This window comes from Mustela erminea, chromosome 21, assembly GCF_009829155.1.
Source record: "Mustela erminea isolate mMusErm1 chromosome 21, mMusErm1.Pri, whole genome shotgun sequence".
Taxonomy (NCBI): domain Eukaryota; kingdom Metazoa; phylum Chordata; class Mammalia; order Carnivora; family Mustelidae; genus Mustela; species Mustela erminea.
Window position 1 is genome coordinate 17,282,042 of NC_045634.1, and position 12,103 is coordinate 17,294,144.

The following is a 12,103-nucleotide window of genomic DNA, read 5'->3' on the forward strand; positions in this document are numbered from 1 at the left end:
AATAAAGTTTTCTTGGAATGCAGCCACACTCATCATTTCTGTACTGTCTATGGCTACTTTTGCACCACAGCAGGAAGGTTGACTAGCAGCTACAGAAACTGCTTATGGCTTTCTTAGCATTTCACATTCCGTTTTGGTATGCGACACAATCAGTGATGCAGCTATGATGTGAAAGCATTTAGAGTGCTTTGTCTATCTGTACAAAAACATTTTTTTTTCCTGTTACCAGATCATTATGTCAAAACAAGAAAACTGCACTTTGAATGCTGTGCCTTGAAGGCACACTGGAATGTGGATTTTCTAACCCAAATTATATGGTAAATACTGAGTTTGTCAAGGAATGCTACTGTAACTGCTAAAAAACACAATATATGTTGACATAAGCAGACCAAGCACTCATCACAACACGCCCAACTACTGGGAAAGCAACAGACATTTTGAAATGGAGTATCTTAACACATCGTGATTTCTTCACAAAAATAAGAAATGAAAGTGAGGCTACAACCAAAGTCTGTTAGCCAAGAAAGCCATTTACTGATACTTAGGTCATGGTTTCTGAATCAGTAGCCCAAAGAATTATGTCTAGAGGAAATAAAATTTAATGACTTTGCCTTTTGGAAAGAACAGTTGGTTGAAGAGTGAGGCCACTGGGTACAACATCGACAGTTAATTATAAAATGAAAAAGGATTTTGAGTATTTTTCCTTGGCTCTAAGTCAGTCAGATATTCTAGTGCTTTCCAGCTATTACTGTATTTCTTTGAGAAATCAAAGCTAAGTTTGAAGTGACCAAAGCACTGGTTTCTTTTCATAGTCTGTATGGAAATACAAGTGAGACTATTTTCAAAGAAGCTGAGAAACTACTACCTTAGTGTAGTCCAAGTGAAATCTACTCAAATGTGTTAACAATCCCTAATATGTGAAAATATACATGGAGCAGAAAAGGGTTGGGTTGGTCAAATTTAAAACCTTGTAAAAATGTAAGGTGTTCTGGTTCAGCTGATACCCATTTCACTTGTCACCTTTGTTTTCTTTTTTCTAAATAAGAATAAACCCTGTTCATTGTTAGCTGGTATCTTAAACTAGTGCAAAGACCTTGTGAGAAGAACATAAACAAAAACATACTTGAGCCTTACGTGTGTGTCCAGTCTTTCCTCCAGTTGATTCTTTGTAGCCATTCTGGGCTCATCTGCAGCCTCTGTTTGCCTGAGGGTATTTTTTAAAGAACTCTGAAACATGTTTGCATGTTACATTAAGATTAGTGTGTAATTAAGATTGCTTTTTATTATTATTCACCTTTCACAATAAATGTTTGATTAGGTCATTTAAGATGCTTTTAATCTAGACTTTAGGAGGCTTATACTTAATGAAAAAGATACGAATTCTAAACTGACAACAGCTTTTCTTTCATAGTTGAATAAAAGACAACAGAAGAACTGAAGTTTTCTGTGATAATCAATTTTTTAATTCGGCATCAACAGAATTCTACTTTTGGAGCATTATTTTTTCCTTTTTCTCCATTAAGCACCTTTATCTGTCAAACAAGAACTGTTAAGTATTAATAAATTCAGGTCAGGAGAGTGCCTTACTCTGTAAAACCTTCCCTGGAAGATGCAACATTGAAGGATAGTTTTTGTAAATCATAATGGAGTAACAATGTATATAAATCATATAAATCATAAGCTAGTGTCTGGGTAATGAGGAGCTCCCTGACATAGCATAAACCAGAGCTTAAAATCACTGATCAAAAGACCCCCTTTGGTTTCGATGGTGCTCAGAAGTCAGTCAAAAGACGATTTATCTTAACACATTTTCCCCCCAACAGTAAGCTAACAAATACTGAATCCTGGCTACAAACAAGAGCAAAGATCTACCTTTGGGCATTGTCACCAGTTGTCTTTTTGCGGTACCTTTCCAGCCATGAGAAAAAGCTGCAAAGTGATTTGTTAGGCATTGCCCAAGCAGCCCTATCTTAACTTGTTGTTGGTGTAAGAACAATTAAAGGATGAGCTCTTAGTCACCGAGGCTGCATTGTGATAGAAAATCCTCTTACATCCTCTTTTTCTGAGGATGGAAATAAACTGAACATTGTATTGTGGGACACATATAAGTCAAAATAGGGAATATCTGCTAGTTTTAATGGAGTAACAATGTTTTCACGAAGCATGACTCACGTGATTACTGCCTTCACTTTTTAAGAACATGTTCTATAAATCCATTGTATTTGATTTCTCTAAAGAAGCTAATTATTGTCAAACATGCCGTATTCCCCATTTATCTGCTGCACACAGTACTCAAGCTTCATAGTCTGTTTCTAATTGTCCTCAGAATCATTTTACCGACACATACTTATCTCAGAAGACCTGTGTTCTGACCAGGTTGTAGATCAATTTTGTCTGTAGTAACTCTGGTAGACTATTAGGAGAAGTAAGTGTACTTTAAAGTGATTTTGATTGTCAGTGCAAAGGCAAATTTCATATAGACAGCTAATAAAGGTGATCAACCAGACTTTATTATGGTAGAACAGGAGGGAATTCATGGATAAGCACTGCCTTAAATGTCCCATCATTGTATTTCGATGCAATAAGTTTATCTTTGAAAATACAAACCCTCTTCACTGCACAGCGGCAAATAGTTAACTACAGTATATGAAGTATTTGTACAACATTTAAAAAAATTCTTAAAAATTTTACCTATATGGTAGAATTTTTAAAAACAGGAAAAAAAATTATCAGCTAAATGGAGTCTCAGGATAGTTGAAGTATAAGTGTCTTCGGGTTTGAGTTGAACAATTAAAATTTTTAAAACAAAATGTTTAAAATGTTTTTAAGGTAATTTTATAAATATGTACAAAATGTAGGTCTATTTGATGCTTTATTCACTCAGGTAAACTACGCCATCACCTCTAAAAATGATAACCACTTAGATTAAAAACAAACAAAAAAAAACACCTGAAAGATTACCCACTGTATGAAAACAAAAAGGGAACCCTTACAACTTAATGGAAAAGGATTTATTTATAAAAAAAATTTTTTTGAGTCTGATTCTAATGTGTACTGACTCATGTATTTCAATAATTACACAAAAGACCTAACGGAAAAATTTAACAGTACTCTAGCAAGGTAAGGAATAAATCCCCCCCCCTTTTTTTCTTTTCTTCTATTTTGACGAGAAAGAACACGTCACAGAATCCTGTCCACAAAAATGGCTATAGTACTGTGCTTTGAAAATAACCTGGCTGCATATAATTCTTAATACATCACGTGATGCTGTCGCCCTTAAGACTTCCAGCAGTAGCTATAGGTTCCAATCTGGCACTTCAGGTAATAAAAAAATGATGACCAAAAAATGCTTTAAAAGTAAAAAGTAAAAATGCATCATATCTTCCGAGAGTTCCTCAAACAGATTGTCAGATCAATGTCTTTAGCTTTAAAAAAATAAATTAAAAAAAAAAATCTGAAAAGAGTGCCATCCTATTATGCAAAGAATTACACTCAAATGATCTATAAAATGGATTTGGCTGACATTGATTCTTCCACAAACTCATTTAAATATAAAACTTTACATTTTTAGAAAGAATGAATATTTGTAAGGATCTTGTTTACTCCATTATCCTCTGGTCTACTAGTCTATCATGTGTTGCATTTTTGTCTAATTCAGATTTTGAAAAGTTTAATATTTTCTTTTTGATTAAATACCAGTTCCTTAGCTGTGTAAGTTGTAAAAGATAATCTGCTTTAAATTCTCAAAATCAGTACCAAAAAATGTTTAAAGCTTATTCTAGTCTCTAACATTTACAAAACTTACACTCCACTCAAAAAAAAAAAAGGAAAACTTTTTCAAATAGTGCATACAAGGCACAAGAGCTTCCTAGTATATTTACTGAAGCCGAACATTTTGGCATCAACAAACACACCACTTTAGTTTACCTTAAATTCAGTTTCCAAACAGCACACCATTTAGTTCATATTGAACTAAATTTCTAAAAGTACATGATTTCTTTTAATGATTTGCATAATTTAACATTAAGTATTTGAAGAACTATGAAGTTTAACTGTCATACTTCTGATGACGGGACACAGAGATAATACAGATACCAATGGAGGATTAATCTATTGGCCCATTAAGAACTGTGAACAAATTCATTATTTTTGCTATGTTCAAGAGAACAAATAACCTAAAAAAATATGAGACATTAAAAAAAGCCAGACTGGCAAAAAAAGATTATAAATCAATCTTCATAATTGTTTTTATAGATCTTCCCTCAATTTAAGAAGATCAGAAGAGATGAAAAATATTTTGGATATAATCGTAATGTATTAGTTGTGATAAAAATTTGCTAGCTAGTTACTTATCAGTGAGCTCAGGCTTCAATGATCATACTTCTTTTCCAGCAGTGAACAAAGGCTAGAATTAGACTGAAGTCTGACAAAAATGGTGGTAATTTTCAACTGTAGGCCACTTAAAATTTATAATGAATTCATAGTCATTATAGTTCACTCAGTCTGGGGCTGGAGTCACAAGAGAGGGAATGAACAAGTCTGATATGCTACCTCCACCTCCCAGGTAACTGATAAAGCTGTCATTATACTGTAATTTGAAATCTTTTAACTTTCAGTATCTTAATAGGCTCAATTTTCTGAATCAGAAAATCAGATGATTAAAGGGCTTTTTATGTGGATACATTGCACTACCCAAATATTTGGGTGAAAATAAGCCCATGACTTTATTCCAAGGTTTTATAATAGAAGGTATTTCTGCTCTTGATTCATAAACTTTAATACTGCTAATATTTAACAGGAATTCATGTTAGTTGAAACAACCTGTATATTGGATTAAAAATGTTATGTTTTTGATGCAACAGCTTAGAGAGAACTAACCAATTCATATTCTGCACATCCAGCCAAAGGGAAATGGGAGCAACAGGCCAACGGTGCCTTCCTGTGGGAAGCCTCTTCCTTCCACCTACAGCACTGACACCTTGAAATGAAACAGAAATCATGAAACTATTGTGTTAACCACAAAAAAGCAAACAAAAAAACTAAACCAATTCATTCAATGTTTGTTGAATAACATTCCTTGTTCAAAATTGTTTTCTAGGCTAGAGAACTCAGATATGCTCTTGAATACAGAACTCTACATCAGTGCTTCTCAAACTATAATGTGCATATTACAAGACCAGAGGATTTTGTTAAGATGCAGAAAATGCAGATTCTGATTCACCAGATCTATGTCCAAAATTACACATTTCTATTGAGCTCCCAGCTGATGCTGATGTTCCCGGTTTGAGGCCTCTAAAGTGTTCCTTTCTGCATGTGTCCGAGGGCAGTAGGAATTTAGGAGTGACAGCAGAGTTGGAATAGGGATTTAGGAAAATCATTTCAAAATTTCATGTGTGTACAAGCACAGCAGTTCTTACTTGAGTAGGAGGGAAGGCTGAAAAGACAATGTAACTTACAGAATAGTGCTATGGGTCTAGGTACATAACTATCTGCGAAGTATGATGAACTAATATTTTATAAAAAGCCCACAGGTCATTTACTAATATACTTCAAAAAGAAAAGAGAATATGAAAATATTCAGTAATATAATTAAATTAAGCATATCAGTATCAGGTAACATTATTTACTATAATATATAATAATATAACTTGAATGAATTGCAAGTCTGAGAGGTAAAGCAGAAAAAAACTATTTGTGAAACTTTAAAAAACTATTTGGAATAGTAGCTACCTTGGGAAAATTCAATTTTTTAAAGAAACATTTAAATGTCACTGGTTAGGTCAATAGAATGAAAAACACAACATCATAAAATCACAAAATTTTTTTACACCACAGCTGATTCATGCTGCCATTTGGTTATTATGACCACGAATGTCATATATTCATGTGTAATAAAATCAAGCTTCTGTGAAATTTTTAATTTTAATTATGTTATTCTATCACTTATTTACAAAATGGTTATTTAGAACCAACTATGGGTCTGGTATTGTATAAAGTATTGAGGATAATGATCATCAAACCACACTGGTCTTGTGTCAAAATACTGGGAAGTCTATGTGACTTACACACATATTACTCTGTAAAGTTGTAAAATATTTAACACATATGACCTCAGAAACATTGGTAATTAGAACTAATGATTCAAATACTGAAAAAAAAGTCCTATGAAACCTTATATGCTTTATAGAATTATTTCTACAAAATAGTTTACTTGTGGTATTAGTGATTTAAATTTGTGTATTCAGAGTTACATTTTAAGAATTACTTTCAGAAATTTAATATTCTCTTTGCTATTTATCAAATTAAGATTAAATTTTCACTATGCTAGCTATAGTTATGATTAGTCTGATCTACTACACTACCATATACAGTCATCTAAAACCAAAACATCAGTCAACTGGCAAATTACCAGATCAGTATTTTGCAGTTATCACCTAGCTACTCATAAAAACCAAAACAAAACAAAGAAACAAATTTAAAAAACAAACAGATTTTGAGGATTAAAATAGGTTAAAAAATAAAGAAAAAAAAAGCAGATTTGGTGAAGCATTTGATACGAACGACTTTGTTTTAGATTCCCCTCTCTTGCTTTCTTTAGACTTTAGGATTCTAGACTGCAGTTTTATAAATAAAGATTTGTCTTGATAACTTTACTGTTCAACTCTACACTGGGTTTATGCTAACAATACATACAGTTTGTCTTGTTTGGATGCTTACGGCTTTGTTCCAAAGGGGTTCTTTTTGTATTGACTGGAGGCTTATAAGTAAATAATCTTTTAAAGATTATTTAAATTGACTTGGAGCAACCGGTCTAAAAAAATTTATGGCTTAAAGAAAATGATTTGGAACCCTTGTTATTTTAAGGATAACGCATGCTACAGGGTCCTACTGTAACCAAAAATAGGGATGATTGCACTAACAGATATAATTATCTTTCACCACTTAGACCCAGTGAGATTCTACTGATAGATGGTCAAGGTTATAACTTCTGTATATCAGAAGGATGGAAAAAAAAACAAAAAAAATTGCAAAGCCCTTTCATATGACAAGAAAGTCATCATGTAAAGTTCAATAGTTTAGGAACAATCCTTGCCATTTAGTGTATTGCTATAAAAATGAACTTTGTTTATCAACTTATTTCTGTTATTTGTCAAGTTAATGTTACACACTAGCTAACCCCAAAGCTAGGTCCACATTCAGAGTTCTCCAGCATGAATAATAGGATTTCAAGGGTGAACTAAAACATCCTAAAATTTCAGTCACTCAAAAATCAATAATAATATTTATGGCCTATTTGCCCTAAGGGAACTGAAAAGCTGTTAAAAGTATAAAACATGACAATAAAGGAAAAACATCTTACTTTCATAAAATATGAATTTATTTTGTTTGAAGAGTTAAGTCTCATTCTCCATGGTTAATGCAGGATTGCTCATACCTTCAAGAAAACAAAAATTAGTATTTTGTTTGTGGGGGTGGGGGAGGTGTTGCTTTTGAACAAATACAAGGCAGAGACTTGTTTATCCATCCCTGAATCTCCCCAATATATTGCTTCCAAAGGTGCCCTGTGCATAGTACAGGTTTGTAAGATGGTCACACAGAAACGCACACATACACACGATACAGTGTTGGCAACTACCAGTGTCACAAAAGGCACTTTAAAAAGAGATATACAGGGGATGCCTGGATGGCTCAGTGGGTTAAGCATTGGACTCTTGATTTCAGCTCAGGTCATGATCTCAGGGTCCTGGGATAGAGCCCCAAGTGGGGAATCCGCGTGGAACCTGCTTAGGATTCTCCCTCTCCCTCTTCCTCTGCCACTTCCTCTGCCTCTCTCTAAATAAACGAACAAACAAACAAACAAACAAATAAATAAATAAATAAAATATATACCTAAGGGAGTGGGAGGGGTGAACAAAAACATGAAAGATACCCTGGACCTGGCAACCCTCACATCATCATAGAGTGCTCTTCCTAATTCTACATCATTCTGGTGAAACTAACCTTTAAGTCCTTTCTCACCTCATCCTTCTCATGTTTCTCTTCCTTCTTTTGTAGCACTCTTTAAACTTTAAACAAGTTCTCAATTCATCCATCCAAGTAACAGAAAATTAACCTAATGTGCCAAATGATTAACAGCACACAGAGACTAAGAAATCGCTTCTATGTTAATGCAGAACTACACGAGGTAACATGAACCCCTTATGAAATAAAGGGAGCTCATTGTCTTTCTACCCCCTGAAAATTGACCCCCAACTATACATCACTTCTTTGCCTCCAAGGAAATTAATGGATTCAAAGGGCTAGTAGGTGGCATCAATTTTCGTTTAGGCAATGTCTAGTCCTTCGCATAGATTGGAAGACAGAGTGGCAGATTTGAAGGTGACGAGAGAGATGAAGTTATGGACACCCACACCATGGGGCTCTTTGGAGGGCACGGATATTCCTTGAGAACAAGACTCTTTAAAGAAAGCCTGTATTTTAGGAGAATGTGACTGTAGATTAATTAATGACTTTAGAATTTTTACTTAGGACTATTTTTCGCTATCAATAAATCACAAAGAGATTTCAAATAAAACAAAAACACTTTAAAGTGCAGGGAGCCAGGGCACCTAGGTGGCTGAGTCAGTTGACTGTCTGCCTTCGGCTCAGGTCCTCATCCCAGGGTCCAGGGATCAAGCCCCAAATCAAGCCCTGTATCCAGCCAAGCCTGCTTCTCCCTTTCCCTTTGCCCTTCTCACTGCCCGAGTTCTCTCTCTCTCTCATGCTGTCTCAAATAAATAAAATCTTTAAAAAAGTAAATAAAGCACAGGGAGTCAAAGTCAGGCAGCACTAGAAGAAGGTTTGAAGAAAGGACTAGAAATAAAGGGAAGATTTTCTGGCTAATAGTGCCTTAATCATGGATGTATGGTTTTATACTTATTTATAGGGACACCACACATATACACATGCACCTGCATGTATGATCACACGGAGTCCTGGTTCGAGCCCCGCATGGGGTGGGGGAGGGTCCCTGCTTAGCGGGGAGCCTGCTTCTCTCTCTCTGCCCCAACCCCACTTGTGCTCTCTCCCTCTCAAATAAATAAACAAAATGTTGAAAGGAAGGAAAGAAGAAAGGAAGGAGGGAGGAGGAAGGAAGGAAACTAGTTACATCTAAAAGAGGGTAGGTTAGGGACGCCTGGGTGGCTCAATTAGTTGGACGACTGCCTTTGGCTCAGGTCATGATCCCGAAGTCCCGGGATCGAGTCCCATATGGGACTCCCAGCTCCACAGGGAGTCTGCTTCTCTCTCTGACCTTCTCCTCACTCATGCTCTCTCTCACTGTCTCTCTCTCAAATAAATAAATAAAATCTTTAAAAATAAATAAATAAATAAATGAAAGAGGGTAGGTTACTATAAACATCACACACTGACTCAGTGTCCAAACTGGGATCTAAAATTCAGCCTAACTTTAAAGCCTTGCCTTTTCTTTGCCAATAAACGATATTGACTGAGTTAAAGATTAAAATCAACAACAATAATAAGAGAAATGTGAGTGGGATTTGAAGAAATAACTGACGTTATGGTAATTATGCAGTAACTTTACTGGACAGAAATCTTCAAGTAAAGGAATCATATAATTTAAGATCTTTTTTACTAGATATTTTTCGATCTTTTGTCTGAGTTAATTAAAATTTTCCATTAAATATGTATATTTGCATCATTTTATTAAATAGGCAGTAGTAACTATTTGTTTCTTAAACTGGGATAAAAGCAATGCAGATCTTTCACAAAAATGATCTTCAGCTAACAGACATTAATCAAAGTACTTTAAAAACAGAAGTTCCTAAAGATAACTCTACATTTAGCATGGGAGTTCAACTCCGAAGCAAGAAAGATTCTGTAGGTAATATGAGGGAATTTCTGCACTTTTTTCACCTTTTAAAAATAAAATCTATTAAAACAGCCAAGTAAGCACACCCTTACCAGCTTTGCCTTTTCCCGGGTTTGTGCTGCTCTCTGTCCAAGACTGAGAATCAGTGAGGAGGTGGCTCTGGGACTCTCGCAATGGCTTTGCAGGAAATGGATGGTTTTCAGGACTGAATAATAATAATAGTCAGCACAATCATATGTTAGTTCTTGAATAGTATTGAGGGCAGTGTTTCTCAAAGTATAGAATTCAAACCGATTCCCAAGAGAATTTGGGGCACAGGGAATAAGGCATGTTCACACTAACTCACAACAAGAAAACGGTTTTCTTCTTCTGAATACAGTAAGTTGACAATCTTTACCTTTGGCAAGTCTCCATTTTTAAAACAGAGAACAGGCTTCTGCCTCTTACTCTAGCAGGTGAGGGAATCTAGTTAGAATTTAAAAGTATTTTATCATCAATTTTATTTTTTAAGCTATATTCTATTTACGGCAAATTATACCAAGTTTTCATTTATGATAGTGATATAATGTTTGATTTAAAAATTAGCTTCAGGGTGCCTGCATGGCTCAGTTGGTTAAGCAACTGCCTTCGGCTCGGGTCATGGTCCCGGAGTCCCAGGATCGAGTCTCCCATCGGGCTCCCAGCTCTGCGGGGAGTCTGCTTCTCCCTCTGACCTTCTCCCCTCTCATGCTCTCTCTAGCACTCTCTCTCTCTCAAATAAATTTTTTAAAAAATCTTAAAAAGAACTATTGTTCTTAAAAAAAGATAAAAATTAGCTTCTGTGTCAATTTAACTAAATACATTAAATAAAAAATATAAGGTGGTATATGGATATGGAAAATAATATATGAAGGTAATGGTGGAAAGGCAAGTTTGAGAAAAATTGTCCTAGTGTTTCTAAAGTGGACTAACTAGTCTTGAACAAAGAATTCTCTATCCTTCATCTTTGAAACTGAAACAACAAATCTGAGCACTACCTTGCAGAAAAGTTGAAAACATCTGACATCATCAGGTCTTACAAATGTGACATGTAATTTGGGGCATAAAGAGTCTTAAAAGAAGAACGTAAGTTTTAAAATTTAAGTAGACATGCTACATATCGACATTGAATGGCATGAAAATATATACATGAAAATAACATTTCACTTCGATAGAAAAAAAATATTGGCATAGAAACTGTATGTGTAGTTTTAGAATACTCTGAAATAGTAATCACAATAATGTTCAAAAGAAAAAAAAAATTTGAAATTCTTCCAAGAATAATTCCACATAACGTGAGTTTGACTATACTATATTTCTGAAAAGATAAGCTTTTGTTCCTTAATAATTACCTCATACCTAAAATTAGAAAATATTTCAATTTTGTGCAACTTTAACATCCCCTTATTGAAATTTGGGAGGCAAATCTTTAAAAATAAAAAGCATGTCTCCTATATACATGAAAAAAAAAAACCTTTTACTCTCATCATTCTTCAAGAGAGGGACCAGGTACAGCATAGTAACTAGGTCCTGGTTTAGGGACTCCTTGCAGATTCGTTACTGCTAATAAGACTAACAAATGGCAAGGAAAGATCCATTCATTCAACAGTATTCACGAAGTACCGATTAGGTCCATGGATATAGTCTTTGATCACATGGAAATTTCATTGTAATTGAGAAAGAATAATAGTAAATAGCAAATATATAATAAGTCTGGTGACAGAAAAGCCTATGACAAGAGAAAAAGAGAGCTATGGGGAAGTGGAGGAGCAGGTTGCTACTTTACAAGGAGTTTTCAAAGATGGTTTCTATTGTGAAGTTACACCCCAGCTAGAAATAAGAAAAGGTCACAGAACATTCAGATACATGGAGGAAAAATGGTGAGGGAGAAGAATTGGCAAGTACAAAGGCACTAACTAAGGGACAGGCCTGGTATACTTGAGGACAAACAAGATCTGTGTGTCCGAGGACTGTGAGTGATGGGAAAGTGGCAAGAGATGACATCAGAGAGACACTGGGGTCAGATTAGACCAGACAAGGTAAGGACATGCATTCACTTTTACGCTGGTTAAGATGGGAAGGCAGTGGAGGATTCTGAGCACAAGAGTGACACAATCTGATTCTTAATGGAGAACAGGCAAGAGGCAAACATGGAATCAGAAACATCAGTAAGGAAGGCATAAAAATAATCCATGTGAGAAATGATGGCTCAGA

The 12,103-nt window shown here is 35.0% G+C and overlaps 1 protein-coding gene across 1 annotated transcript in view; it reads right to left on the reverse strand.

Annotated features, from left to right (window-relative positions):
- Positions 1 to 1,440: 1,440 nt before the first annotated feature.
- The window catches only part of ZDHHC2 (zinc finger DHHC-type palmitoyltransferase 2), a 73,256-nt gene continuing 62,593 nt past the window's right edge, over positions 1,441 to 12,103 (reverse strand). The window contains exons 11-13 of the mRNA XM_032328961.1: positions 9,964 to 10,076; positions 7,361 to 7,435; positions 1,441 to 4,978 (exon numbers count right to left, since the gene is read on the reverse strand). Coding sequence (XP_032184852.1) covers positions 7,395 to 7,435; positions 9,964 to 10,076 — 154 coding nt within the window. The 3' untranslated portion in view covers positions 1,441 to 4,978; positions 7,361 to 7,394. The remainder of the gene's footprint in view (positions 4,979 to 7,360; positions 7,436 to 9,963; positions 10,077 to 12,103) is intronic.